Source organism: Mustelus asterias, chromosome X, assembly GCF_964213995.1.
Source record: "Mustelus asterias chromosome X, sMusAst1.hap1.1, whole genome shotgun sequence".
Lineage (NCBI taxonomy): Eukaryota > Metazoa > Chordata > Chondrichthyes > Carcharhiniformes > Triakidae > Mustelus > Mustelus asterias.
Genome location: NC_135834.1, coordinates 4,621,076 through 4,635,315, shown reverse-complemented (window position 1 = coordinate 4,635,315; position 14,240 = coordinate 4,621,076). Strand labels below are relative to the sequence as shown.

Sequence of the window (14,240 nt, the reverse complement as noted above, 5' to 3'; positions counted from 1 at the left end):
GAGTGTTCTAAGGTTTCAACTCATGCACTGTGACATTCAGACCCGATATTAATAGCGCAACAACAAAGCTCCCCACTGACAGCCGAGTGAAATGTCTGATATATAGATTTCATGTTGAGGTGGGACACGATGAACGAAGCCATCTGTGTTGATCTGAAAGCGTCAAGGAATGTCTGCGGAGCTTAATTGGCACCACTTGGCATGGCTGCAGATGACTGAGGGCAGCTGCTGGAGGTTTGTTTTTGGATCGGCAGGGAGTTGGTCACATAGCATTGCCATCTGCGACCAAGGTAGCTGCAGCCATCTTGGAACATGAGGTCATCACATGGCATGCCCAACTGGCACTGCAGGTCCCCACTGACCTTCTGTCAGAGTGAGGAGAGAGCATGCTGGAGGAATTTCTGGCACTGAACCCTGCATTGCTATGGCTTTGCACAGCACAGAAACGATGTTTCTGCTCCTCCTGTTCATCTCACCCTTCAGCCTCTCTGCTATTCCCTTGTGTCCTTATTAGTTCCCCCTTAGTTGCCGTTACCTCAGCCACACTCTGCGGCCATGAGACCCACATTCTAATCACACTCTGGATAAATCATAGAATCCCTATGGTGCAGAAGGAGTCCATTCGGCCCATCGAGTCTGCACCGACCACAATCCCACCCAGGCCCTATCCCCGTCACCCCACATATTTACCCTGCTAATCCCTCCAACCTACACATCCCGGGACACTGAGGGGCAATTTAGCATGGTCAATCCCCCTAACCTACATATCTTTGGACACTGAGGGGGAATTTAGCATGGCCAATCCACCTAACCTACACATCTTTGGACACTAAGGGACAATTTAGCATGGCCAATCCACCTAACCTACACATCTTTGGACACTAAGGGGCAATTTAGCATGGTCAATCCAACTAACCTACACATCTTTGGACACTGAGGGGCAATTTAGCATGGTCAATCCACCTAACCCGCATATCTTTGGACACTGAGGGGCAATTTAGCATGGCCAATCATAAGACCATAAGGCATAGGAGCAGAATTAGGCCACTCGGCCCATCGAGTCTGCTCCACCATTCAATCATGGCTGATATTTTTCTCATCCCCATTCTCCTGCCTTTTCCCCATAACCACTGATCCCCTTATTAATCAAGAACCTATCTATCTCTGATAGACCTACCCTACACATCTTTGGACACTAAGGGGCAATTTAGCATGGCCAATTCACCTAACCTGCGCATCTTTGGACATTAGGGCTAATTTAGCATGGCCAATTCACCTAACCCACGCATCTTTGGACTGTGGGAGGAAACCCACGCAGACACGGGGAGAACGTGCAGACTCCACACAGACTGACACCCAAGGCCGGAATTGAACCCGGGTCCCTGGAGCTGAGAGGCAGCGGTGCTAACCACTGTGCCACCGTGCCACCCTTTTATTCCAAATTTCCTATCTGATCTGTTGGTGACGATCTTCTGCTCATATTCCCCATTCCACCCCACCCTCACTTTATTCTGAATTCCCTACTTGGTCATCGAGTCACGGTCCAACCAGTCCATGGTGCCCTCCCAGCTAGTTCCAATTGCCTGCGTTTGTCCCTCTAATCCTACCCCATCCATATCCAAATGCTTTCTAAATGTTGCTATTGTACCAGCCTCTACCACTTTCTCTGGTAGCTAATTCCACACACGCTCAAAGAAGTTGCCCCTCAGGTTTCCCCTCTCACCTTCAACCTATGCCCTGTAGTTTTCAATTCCCCTTCCCTGGGAAAAAGGCTGTGGGTGAAATTTCTCCATCCCGCCCAGCGTGGGAATCATAGTCGGTGGGACACGGACCAAGGCCCGTTGACATCGGGTGGGATTTTTCAGTCCTGGGCCTAGCACGGCCGGAAAATCATAGAAATCATAGATCATAGAAACCCTACAGTGCAGAAGGAGGTCATTCGGCCCATCGGGAGTCTGCACCGACCACAATCCCACCCAGGCCCTACCCCCACATATTTTACCCGCTAATCCCACTAACCTACACATCCCAGGACTCTAAGGGGCAATTTTTTTAACCTGGCCAATCAACCTAACCCGCACATCTTTGGACTGTGGGAGGAAACCGGAGCACCCGGAGGAAACCCACGCAGACACGAGGAGAATGTGCAAACTCCACACAGACAGTGACCCGAGCCAGGAATCGAACCCGGGACCCTGGAGCTGTGAAGCAGCAGTGCTAACCACTGTGCTACCGTGCCGCCAACCACTGTGCTACCGTGCTGCCCTGCTAACCACTGTGCTACCGTGCCGCCCTGCTAACCACTGTGCTACCGTGCCGCCCTACATGTGTGCTAAATCCCGCCCTACATGTGTTCATCTTATCTACGCCCCTCTTGATCAGTTTGTCTATTACTTTGGTATTTTGTCCTATCTTGCCCCGTCAGATAACAGAGACTTACCTGGCAATATTCTCTTTTGTTTTGTATGATATATGAGCGAGTTCCTCTCCAGGTTTCCTCAATCCATATTCAAGTAAGCTTCTTGGAGCACTCTTGGGATTGGAATACTTAATGTCCACCACGCAGCCAGGCTGTTTCGGATACAGGATGAATGTTGCAAGGAGCACACACATCAGGGTAAGGCAACAGGCCAACTTTTTGACTGGACGCATCCTGAAAAGGTGAGGACGAAACATGAATCAACTCCCAATGCTTCCCAGAAATGTCTGCGCACCACTCCAACCCTTTGCCCCTTACATGATTTCCCCACTGTCGAAAGGCACTCGCTGGAATCAGACCAAAATGGATTCCAAGCCAGAGGAGGTGTGGAGATGAGTACCCGCGAAGGTTGGTCAATGACATAAATTTTAAGGACTCTCTGCAAACGAGAAGGAAGACTTGGAAAGACAGAGCGGTGGGGGGGGGTGGGGGAAGTAATTTCAGAGCCTCGGACCCACAGTGTGCAGTTCTCTTCATAAAATCCCGACAGTGCAGAAGGAGGCCATTCAGCCAATCGAGCCTGCACCGACAACCATCCCTCCCAGGCCTATTCCCATAACCCTACTAATCCCCCTGACTCTAAGGGGCAATTTAGCATGGCCAATCCGCCTAACCTACACATCTTTGGACACTAAGGGGCAATTTAGCATGGCCAATCCACCTAACCTGCACATCTTTGGACACTAAGGGGCAATTTAGCATGGCCAATCCACCTAACCTACACATCTTTAGACACTAAGGGACAATTTAGCATGGCCAATCCACCTAACCTGCACATCTTTGGACACTAAAGGGCAATTTTGCATGGCCAATCCACCTAACCTGCACATCTTTAGACACTAAGGGACAATTTAATATGGCCAATCCACCTGACACGCACATCTTTGGACTGTGGGAGGAAACCAGAGCACCCTGAGGAAATCCGCGTAGACATGGGGAGAAGGCGCAAACCCCACACAGACAGTGACCCAAGGCCGGAATTGAACCCAGATGGCCTACTCCTGCTTCTAGTTTCGATGTTTCTATGAGAAAATGTTAGGGAGCAACGTGTAAGTTCAGGGCTCGGACAGGAAGGAGCTTTAAAGGAACGCTTGGCCTAGCGGAAGTGGAGGTGGAGGATGAGGTTGGGGGAGAGGGGTGTGAGTGGCAGAGGTAACGCATTGGATGGTTTCCAATGGTAAAGAATCCATGATTTCCCTCGTGTTGAGATGAGTGTGGACAGAGCAGGCTTTAAGGAAAGGGTTGGGCGTGGAGAAGGGAAGTGGCGGGGTTACCTTGCCCTCAACCATGATCCCGGAGAGGTGAGTGTCTTTTGGTAAAGGGGAGCGAGACCCAATAGTGTTTGGTAGTGTGGCTATTGGCGCACTCAAGATTCCCCAGTAAGTGCTGCCGAACCACCACCATTGCACATTTTGTCCTTGTGTTTTGCAAGTCCGGCTGGTTGAGTATGGTCTGTACTCTGCTTATTCTCAAAGAACATTCTGGATTTTCTGGTCCCTCCCACTGGTGGGATTGGGCGATTAGCTCACTCGCCACGGCGGTAGCGGAAAATCGCGGCCACAGTCTAACCAGATTGGACAGTTAAGCCAGCTGTGTCGTGGACAACGCGCAGGTCTTTGAGCTTGGAATGATGGCTGGTGTGTGAGACGGGAGGGAGTCAAACTTTTGCTGGGTATAAGGCACAAAAAGGTGGAAATGCCTCATGTCGAATAATTAAAAAGTGCTGCAAGGTTGCTTTAAGCGCTGATCACATGATTTGATGGCAATGTCATTCGGGTCCGTGCCCATGCTGCTGTTTCACTTTCAGTTTTGGATTTGGCAGAGGGGGCAACTCTTCTATAAAACCTGCTACGTATTAATTTGGACTCTCAGGGCCCGATTTTACCATTGCTCCGCGCCCGTTTTCGGGTGTGAAAAGTTGGCAAAGTCGGCCGTGAGGTGATTAGCGCAATCCGCGCCTACGTCCGCGCAGATTCCCACTTTACCAAGGCCCAAAAATGGCCGCGATCGGAACCGCGCCAGAAATGGACGCGACGGCCATTTAAACGCATTTGCATGCATTTAAATTGACTTAATGAGCTGCACGCCCAACTTGATCAGCATTTCCCCCTTTACCACCGCGGTCGCCCATCCAGATTGGGCGCGAAACAGACCTGCTCGGCAAAGGTCCGATTCGAGCGCTCCAGCTTCTGAAGAGGTAAGTTCAGAGCTTCCAATGGCTCTCTGACTCAGATCGGTGGTGGAGGGGTGGGAGGAGGCGGGCCAGATCATTCTCTGGTGGGGGGGGGGGGGGGGGGAGAGCGGGAGGCTAGATGGTTCTCTGATTGGGGGCCTAATCATTCTCTAGACAGGGGGGGGGGGGGGATGAGGAGGAGGGCCAGATCACCCTCCAATGTGGGGGAGGGGGGGGCAGGGGGAGGAGGGCCAGATTGTTCTCTGTGTGGGGGAGGGAGGAGGAGGAGGAGGAGAGAGTTGGGCCTGATGTATCTCTGGTAGCGGGGGGGGGGGGGGGGGGGGGGGGGTGGAGGAATCAGGCCAGATGGATCTCTGGTGGGGAGGGCATGGGGTCGGGGGGGGATCCGCTGCCACTCTGTGGGCGATCGGTGGGGGGGCGGTCCGCTGCCACTCTGTGGGCGATCCGTGGCCGGGGGGGGGAGGGAGCAGGGGGTCACGATCGGTCTGGGTAGCACGGGGGCACGGGGGGGGGGGGGGGGGTGGATAAGCATTATCCGCTTTTTGCGGCCCGGGAGCAATGTGACAGGGGTGCGTTTTACAAATTTTTTTCACTGCGCACGCGCAGTCGGAGGCTCTGGTCGGAGCTGCAGCGTTTCGGGCGCGATAAGCCCCGCCCACAGCGCGATTCAGACTCACGATTTTTTTTCAGGCTGTGTGTATGGGGGTTTACAAGTCGGATCTGAATTGCGCCCAGATTCAGCACTTGGAATCAAAATGGTAAAATCACCCCCTTCGTGGGCAAACATGTCTTTTCTGGCTGCTGAAACCCACAACCCCAAACATAATTAGGACGTCACACTTCAGGGGACCGACGGTCGTGGCCAAAGGCTAGTCAGTTCAGAGCTCAAAGTGTAACTCTAAGTTCCGGGTTTGCAGATTTCATGACCTTGCAATTGGCTGATCAATTCAAACAGCATGTTTCTTTTATATTAACCGTACTCAGCCAGCGACACTTGCAGAACGCAAGAACAAAAGATCTCGTGGTATTGGGAGTGGTATCGCTACACTAACAACCAGTTTAAGATAATCTGATCACCTCATAACCTGGCCCATTTATGCTGACATATATTCATATTCAGGGCCCCTTCTCTGCAAACAAAAGGAACCTGTTCCAGCCTTGCACATTTTTTCAATCACACAGGGCCTGGGAAGCCAATGAGGGTTGCTCAGATGTGTGTGGATTTTGTTTCATTCATTCGTGGGACATGGGTGTCGCTGGCTGGCCAGCATTTATTGCCCATCCCTAGTTGCCCATGAGAAGGTGGTGGTGAGCTGCCTTCTTGAAACGTTGCAATCCACATGGTGTAGGTACACCCACAGTGCTGTTAGTGAGGGAGTTCCAGGATTTTGACCCAGCGATAGTAAAGGAACGGCCGATATATTTCCAAGTCAGGATGGTGAGTGACTTGGAGGGGAACCTCCATGTGGTGGCGTTCCCAGGTATCTGCTGCCCTTGTCCTAGATGGAATTGTTTGTGGGTTTGGAAGGTGCTGTCTAAGGATCTTTGGTGAGTTGCTGCAGTGCATCTTGTAGATGGTACACACTGCTGCTACTGAGCGTCGGTGGTGGAGGGAGTGAATGTTTGTGGATGGGGGGCCAATCAAGCGGGGCTGCTTTGTCCTGGATGGTGTTGAGCTTCTTGAGTGTTGTTGGAGCCGCACCCATCCAGGCAAGTGGGGAGTATTCCATCACACTCCTGACTTGTGCCTTGTAGATGGTGGACAGGCTTTGGGGAGTCAGGAGGTGAGTTACTCGCTGCAGGTTTCCCAGCCTCTGACCTGCTCTGGGAGACACTGTGTTTATGTGGCTGGGTCCGGTTCAGTCTCTGGTCAATGGTCAGGATGTTGACAGTGGGGGATTCAGTGATGGTAACACCATTGAATGTCAAGGGACGATGGTTAGATTCTCTCTTATTGGTGACGGTCATTGCCTGGCGCTTGTGTGGTGTGAATGTTATTTGTCACTTGTCAGCCCAAGCCTGGATATTGTCCAGGTCTTGCTGCATTTGGACATGGACTGCTTCAGTATCTGAGGAGTCGCGAATGGTGCTGAACATTGTGCAACAGTGCTGAATATTGTAAATATGCTGAGAGAGAGAGAGAGATAGAGAGAGATAGAGAGAGCTAGAGAGAGCTAGAGAGAGATAGAGAGAGATAGCGAAGCAGCAAGTTCTGAACAGGAAGGAGTGGTAAATGAAGTGTAAGAAGTATGAAACCAGTGAACAGAGTAACGTTTAACAGATATTGTGGTGTGGAAATAGGATATTTTCAGGCCATTAGTAGCTGTTGGGTGTCTGATTCGAATGTGACGGCAGGTTGAAGCCTCATTATGTTCAGAATAGGAATGTAGGGGGAGCCGATGGCCCAGTGGTATTATCGCTAGATTATTAATCCAGAAACTCAGCTAACGTTCTGGGGACCCGGGTTCGAATCCCGCCACGGCAGATGGTGGAATTTGAATTCAATAAAAAATATCTGGAATTCATAGAATCCCTACAGTGCAGCCCATTGAATCTGCACAGACCACAATCCCACCCAGACCCTATCCCCAAAACCCCACATATTTACTCTGCTAATCCCCTGACACTAAGGGGCAATTTAGCATGGCCAATCCACCTAACCTGCACATCTTTGGACACTAAGGGGCAATTTAGCATGGCCAATCCACCTAACCTGCACATCTTTGGACACTAAGGGGCAATTTAGCATGGCCAATCCACCTAACCTACACATCTTTGGACACTAAGGGGCAATTTAGCATGGCCAATCCACCTAACCTGCACATCTTTGGACACTAAGGGGCAATTTAGCATGTCCAATCCACCTAACCTACACATCTTTGGACACTAAGGGGCAATTTAGCATGGCCAATCCACCTAACCTGCACATCTTTGGACACTAAGGGGCAATTTAGCATGGCCAATCCACCTAACCTACACATCTTTGGACACTAAGGGGCAATTTAGCATGGCCAACCCACCTAACCTGCACATCTTTGGACACTAAGGGACAATTTAATATGGCCAATCCACCTGACACGCAAATCTTTGGACTGTGGGAGGAAACCAGAGCACCCTGAGGAAATCCGCGTAGACATGGGGAGAACGCGCAAACCCCACACAGACAGTGACCCAAGGCCGGAATTGAACCCAGATGGCCTACTCCTGCTTCTAGTTTTGATGTTTCTATGAGAAAATGTTAGGGAGCAACGTGTAAGTTCAGGGCTCGGACAGGAAGGAGCTTTAAAGGAACGCTTGGCCTAGCGGAAGTGGAGGTGGAGGATGAGGTTGGGGGAGAGGGGTGTGAGTGGCAGAGGTAACGCATTGGATGGTTTCCAATGGTAAAGAATCCATGATTTCCCTCGTGTTGAGATGAGTGTGGACAGAGCAGGCTTTAAGGAAAGGGTTGGGCGTGGAGAAGGGAAGTGGCGGGGTTACCTTGCCCTCAACCATGATCCCGGAGAGGTGAGTGTCTTTTGGTAAAGGGGAGCGAGACCCAATAATGTTTGGTAGTGTGGCTATTGGCGCACTCAAGATTCCCCAGTAAGTGCTGCCGAACCACCACCATTGCACATTTTGTCCTTGTGTTTTGCAAGTCCGGCTGGTTGAGTATGGTCTGTACTCTGCTTATTCTCAAAGAACATTCTGGATTTTCTGGTCCCTCCCACTGGTGGGATTGGGCGATTAGCTCACTCGCCACGGCGGTAGCGGAAAATCACGGCCACAGTCTAACCAGATTGGACAGTTAAGCCAGCTGTGTCGTGGACAACGCGCAGGTCTTTGAGCTTGGAATGATGGCTGGTGTGTGAGACGGGAGGGAGTCAAACTTTTGCTGGGTATAAGGCACAAAAAGGTGGAAATGCCTCATGTCGAATAATTAAAAAGTGCTGCAAGGTTGCTTTAAGCGCTGATCACATGATTTGATGGCAATGTCATTCGGGTCCGTGCCCATGCTGCTGTTTAACTTTCAGTTTTGGATTTGGCAGAGGGGGCAACTCTTCTATAAAACCTGCTACGTATTAATTTGGACTCTCAGGGCCCGATTTTACCATTGCTCCGCGCCCGTTTTCGGGTGTGAAAAGTTGGCAAAGTCGGCCGTGAGGTGATTAGCGCAATCCGCGCCTACGTCCGCGCAGATTCCCACTTTACCAAGGCCCAAAAATGGCCGCGATCGGAACCGCGCCAGAAATGGACGCGACGGTCATTTAAACGCATTTGCATGCATTTAAATTGACTTAATGAGCTGCACGCCCAACTTGATCAGCATTTCCCCCTTTACCACCGCGGTCGCCCATCCAGATTGGGCGCGAAACAGACCTGCTCGGCAAAGGTCCGATTCGAGCGCTCCAGCTTCTGAAGAGGTAAGTTCAGAGCTTCCAATGGCTCTCTGACTCAGATCGGTGGTGGAGGGGCGGGAGGAGGCGGGCCAGATCATTCTCTGGTTGGGGGGGGGGGGGGGGAGCAGGAGGCTAGATGGTTCTCTGATTGGGGGCCTAATCATTCTCTAGACAGGGGGGGGGGGGGGGGGGATGAGGAGGAGGGCCAGATCACCCTCCAATGTGGGGGAGGGGGGGGCAGGGGGAGGAGGGCCAGATGGTTCTCTGTGTGGGGGAGGGAGGAGGAGGAGGAGGAGGAGAGAGTTGGGCCAGATGTATCTCTGGTAGCGGGGGGGGGGGGGGGGGGGAGGAAACAGGCCAGATGGATCTCTGGTGGGGAGGGCATGGGGTCGGGGGGGGTCCGCTGCCACTCTGTGGGCGATCGGTGGGGGGGCGGTCCGCTGCCACTCTGTGGGCGATCCGTGGCCGGGGGGGGGGAAGGGAGCAGGGGGTCACGATCGGTCTGGGTTGCACGGGGGGGGGGGGGGGGGGGGTGGTGGATAAGCATTATCCGCATTTTGCGGCCCGGGAGCAATGTGACAGGGGTGCATTTTACAAATTTTTTTCACTGCGCACGCGCAGTCGGAGGCTCTGGTCGGAGCTGCAGCGTTTCGGGCGCGATAAGCCCCGCCCACAGCGCGATTCAGACTCACGATTTTTTTTCAGGCTGTGTGTATGGGAGTTTACAAGTCGGATCTGAATTGCGCCCAGATTCAGCACTTGGAATCAAAATGGTAAAATCACCCCCTTCGTGGGCAAACATGTCTTTTCTGGCTGCTGAAACCCACAACCCCAAACATAATTAGGACGTCACACTTCAGGGGACCGACGGTCGTGGCCAAAGGCTAGTCAGTTCAGAGCTCAAAGTGTAACTCTAAGTTCCGGGTTTGCAGATTTCATGACCTTGCAATTGGCTGATCAATTCAAACAGCATGTTTCTTTTATATTAACCGTACTCAGCCAGCGACACTTGCAGAACGCAAGAACAAAAGATCTCGTGGTATTGGGAGTGGTATCGCTACACTAACAACCAGTTTAAGATAATCTGATCACCTCATAACCTGGCCCATTTATGCTGACATATATTCATATTCAGGGCCCCTTCTCTGCAAACAAAAGGAACCTGTTCCAGCCTTGCACATTTTTTCAATCACACAGGGCCTGGGAAGCCAATGAGGGTTGCTCAGATGTGTGTGGATTTTGTTTCATTCATTCGTGGGACATGGGTGTCGCTGGCTGGCCAGCATTTATTGCCCATCCCTAGTTGCCCATGAGAAGGTGGTGGTGAGCTGCCTTCTTGAAACGTTGCAATCCACATGGTGTAGGTACACCCACAGTGCTGTTAGTGAGGGAGTTCCAGGATTTTGACCCAGCGATAGTAAAGGAACGGCCGATATATTTCCAAGTCAGGATGGTGAGTGACTTGGAGGGGAACCTCCATGTGGTGGCGTTCCCAGGTATCTGCTGCCCTTGTCCTAGATGGAATTGTTCGTGGGTTTGGAAGGTGCTGTCTAAGGATCTTTGGTGAGTTGCTGCAGTGCATCTTGTAGATGGTACACACTGCTGCTACTGAGCGTCGGTGGTGGAGGGAGTGAATGTTTGTGGATGGGGGGCCAATCAAGCGGGGCTGCTTTGTCCTGGATGGTGTTGAGCTTCTTGAGTGTTGTTGGAGCTGCACCATCCAGGCAAGTGGGGAGTATTCCATCACACTCCTGACTTGTGCCTTGTAGATGGTGGACAGGCTTTGGGGAGTCAGGAGGTGAGTTACTCACTGCAGGATTCCCAGCGTCTGACCTGCTCTGGGAGACACTGTGTTTATGTGGCTGGGTCCAGTTCAGTTTCTGGTCAATGGTAACCCCCAGGATGTTGACAGTTGGGGATTCAGTGATGGTTACACCATTGAATGTCAAGGGACGATGGTTAGATTCTCTCTTATTGGTGACGGTCATTGCCTGACACTTGTGTGGTGTGAATGTTATTTGCCACTTGTCAGCCCAAGCCTGGATATTGTCCAGGTCTTGCTGCATTTGGACATGGACTGCTTCAGTATCTGAGGAGTCGCGAATGGTGCTGAACATTGTGCAACAGTGCTGAATATTGTAAATATGCAGAGAGAGAGAGAGAGATAGAGAGAGCTAGAGAGAGCTAGAGAGAGATAGAGAGAGATAGCGAAGCAGCAAGTTCTGAACAGGAAGGAGTGGTAAATGAAGTGTAAGAAGTACGAAACCAGTGAACAGAGTAATGTTTAACAGATATTGTGGTGTGGAAATAGGATATTTTCAGGCCATTAGTAGCTGTTGGGTGTCTGATTCGAATGTGACGGCAGGTTGAAGCCTCATTATGTTCAGAATAGGAATGTAGGGGGAGCCGATGGCCGAGTGGTATTATCGCTAGATTATTAATCCAGAAACTCAGCTAATGTTCTGGGGACCCGGGTTCGAATCCCAACACGGCACATGGTGGAATTTAAATTCAATAAAAAATATCTGGAATTCATAGAATCCCTACAGTGCAGGAGGAGGCCATTCAGCCCATCGAGTCTGCACTGACCACAATCCCACCCAGACCCTATCCCCAAAACCCCACATATTTACTCTGCTAATCCCCTGACCCTAAGGGGCAATTTAGCATGGCCAATCCACCTAACCTACACATCTTTGGACACTAAGGGACAATTTAGCATGGCCAATCCACCTAACCTACACATCTTTGGACACTAAGGGACAATTTAGCATGGCCAATCCACCTAACCTGCACATCTTTGGACACTAAGGGACAATTTAGCATGGCCAATCCACCTAACCTGCACATCTTTGGAGTGCAGACTCCACACAGACAGTGACCCAAGGCCGGGAATTGAACCCGGGTCCCCAGTGCTGTGAGACAGCAGTGCTAACCACTGTGCCACCATTAATTCCCTCGAGGGAATTAAGAATCTACTGATGACCATGAAACCTGCAGTCACGGTGGCACAGTGGTTAGCGCTGCTGCCTCACAGCGCCAGGGACCCGGGTTCAATTCCGGCCTCGGGTCACTGTCTGTGTGGAGTCTGCATGTTCTCCCTGTGTCTGCGCGGGCTTCCTCCGGGTGCTCCGGTTTCCTCCCACAGTCCAAAGATGTGCGGGTTAGGTGGAATGGCCGTGCGAAATTGACCCGAGTGTCAGGGGGATGAGCAGGGTAAATATGTGGGGTTATGGGATTAGGGTCTGGGTGGGATTGTGGTCGGTGCAGACTCGATGGGCTGAATATCCTCCTTCTGCACTGTGGGGATTCTATGATTGTCGGAAAAACCCATCTGGGTCACTAACGTCCTTCAGGGAAGGAAATCTGCCGTCCTTACCCGGTCTGGCCCACATGTGACTCCAGAGCCACAGCAATGTGGTTGACTCTCAACTGCCCTCAGGCAACTAGGGATGGGCAATAAATGCTGGACAGCCAGCGACACCCATGTCCCACAAATGAATAAAATAAACTCTCAGTGCTGGCTGAGGCCAGAAACCTGGTGTGTAGCTCTCCAGTGGCACAGCTGAGTTTTCTCTCCAGATTTCAGTGCACTAAAGAAAATCTGGGTTTGTGGTGTTCATCGTTACTGTGACAGGGCGAGGCCTGAAGGTGCCACCAAAAATGCCAGCTCCAGAGATCGTGGCACTGTCTTTATGGGGTGCCTCACTTGGCGCCAAAAATAAACTACACCCCAACGGATCCCACAAGCATCAGGCCACCCCACACAGGAACAAAGAAACAGAAAAGTCCAGCACAGGAACAGGCCCTTCGGCCCTCCAAGCCCGTGCTGATCATGATGCCCTAACTAAAAAAACCCTTCTGCCCTTACCCGGTCCGTATCCCTCTCTTCCCTCCCTATTCATGTCCCCATCCAGATGCCTCTTAAATGTTGCTAATGTTCCTCTTCCACCACCTCCTCTGGCAGCGCGTTCCAGGCACCCACCACTCTCTGCGTGAAAAACTTCCCCCGCACATCTCCCTTAAACTCTCCCCCTCTCACCTTGAACCTGTGCCCCCTTGTAATTGACACTTTCACCCTGGGGAAAAAGCCTCTGACTATCCACCCTGTCTGTGCCTCTCATCATTTTGTAGACCAGGTCTCCCCCTCAGCCTCCGTCTTTCCAGTGAAAACAATCCCAGTTTATCCAACCTCTCCTCATAGCCGACACCCTCGAGACCAGGCAACATTCTGGTGAAACCAAAAAAGAAAATGCTGGAAAATCTCAGCAGGTCTGGCAGCATCTGTGAGGAGAGAAAAGAGCTGACGTTTCGAGTCCAGATGATCCTTTGTCACAGCTGAGTCACAGCAGTATGGTTGACTCTTAACTGCCCTCCAAGGGAAACTAGGGATGGGCAATAAATACAGACATAAGCTTTGTCAAAACAACCTGGTGAACCTTCTTTGCACCCTCTCCAAAGCTTCCACATCCTTCTGGTAGTGTGGGGACCAGAACTGCACGCAATACTCTAAATGCGGCCTAACCAAGGTTTTATATAGCTGCAACATGATTTCCCAACTCTTGTACTCAATGCCCTGGCTGATGGAGGCAAGCATGCCACACCAGTTCACCAGATTCTCTATCTCATTCCTGTACTCTGTCTCGTCATTGTTTGAGATCCGACCCACTACGGTGGTGTCATCAGCAAACTTGAAAATCGAATTGGAGGGGAATTTGGCCGCACAGTCATAGGTGTATAAGGAGTATAGTAGGGGGCTGAGGACAGTCTTGCGGAGCACCGGTGTTGAGGATGATCGTGGAGGAGGTGTTGTTGCCTATCCTTACTGATTGTGGTCTGTGGGTTCGGAAGTTCAGGATCCAGTCACAGAGGGAGGAGCTGAGGCCCAGGCCACAGGGTTTGGAGATGAGTTTTGTGGGAATAATAGTGTTGAAGGCTGAGCTGTAATCAATAAATAGGAGTCTGACATAGGTGTCTTTGTTATCTAGGTGTTCCAAGGTTGAGTGCAGGCTCAGGGGAATGGCGTCTGCTGTGGACCTGTTGCGGCGGTGGGCGAACTGTAGTGGATCCAGGTAGTCCGGGAGGCTGGAATTGATTCGTGCCATGACTAACCTTTCGAAACACTTCATATTGATGGATGTCAGAGCCACCTGACGATAGTCATTAAGGCACGCTGCTTGGCTTTTGTTAG

General features: G+C 51.4%; 1 protein-coding gene across 1 annotated transcript in view; it reads right to left on the bottom strand.

Annotated features, from left to right (window-relative positions):
* LOC144481891 (beta-1,4 N-acetylgalactosaminyltransferase 1-like) overlaps positions 1-2,657 on the bottom strand; it is an 84,725-nt gene extending 82,068 nt beyond the window's left edge. Inside the window, exon 1 of the mRNA XM_078201053.1 lies at positions 2,441-2,657. Coding sequence (XP_078057179.1) covers positions 2,441-2,652 — 212 coding nt within the window. The 5' untranslated portion in view covers positions 2,653-2,657. The remainder of the gene's footprint in view (positions 1-2,440) is intronic.
* Positions 2,658-14,240: the final 11,583 nt, after the last annotated feature.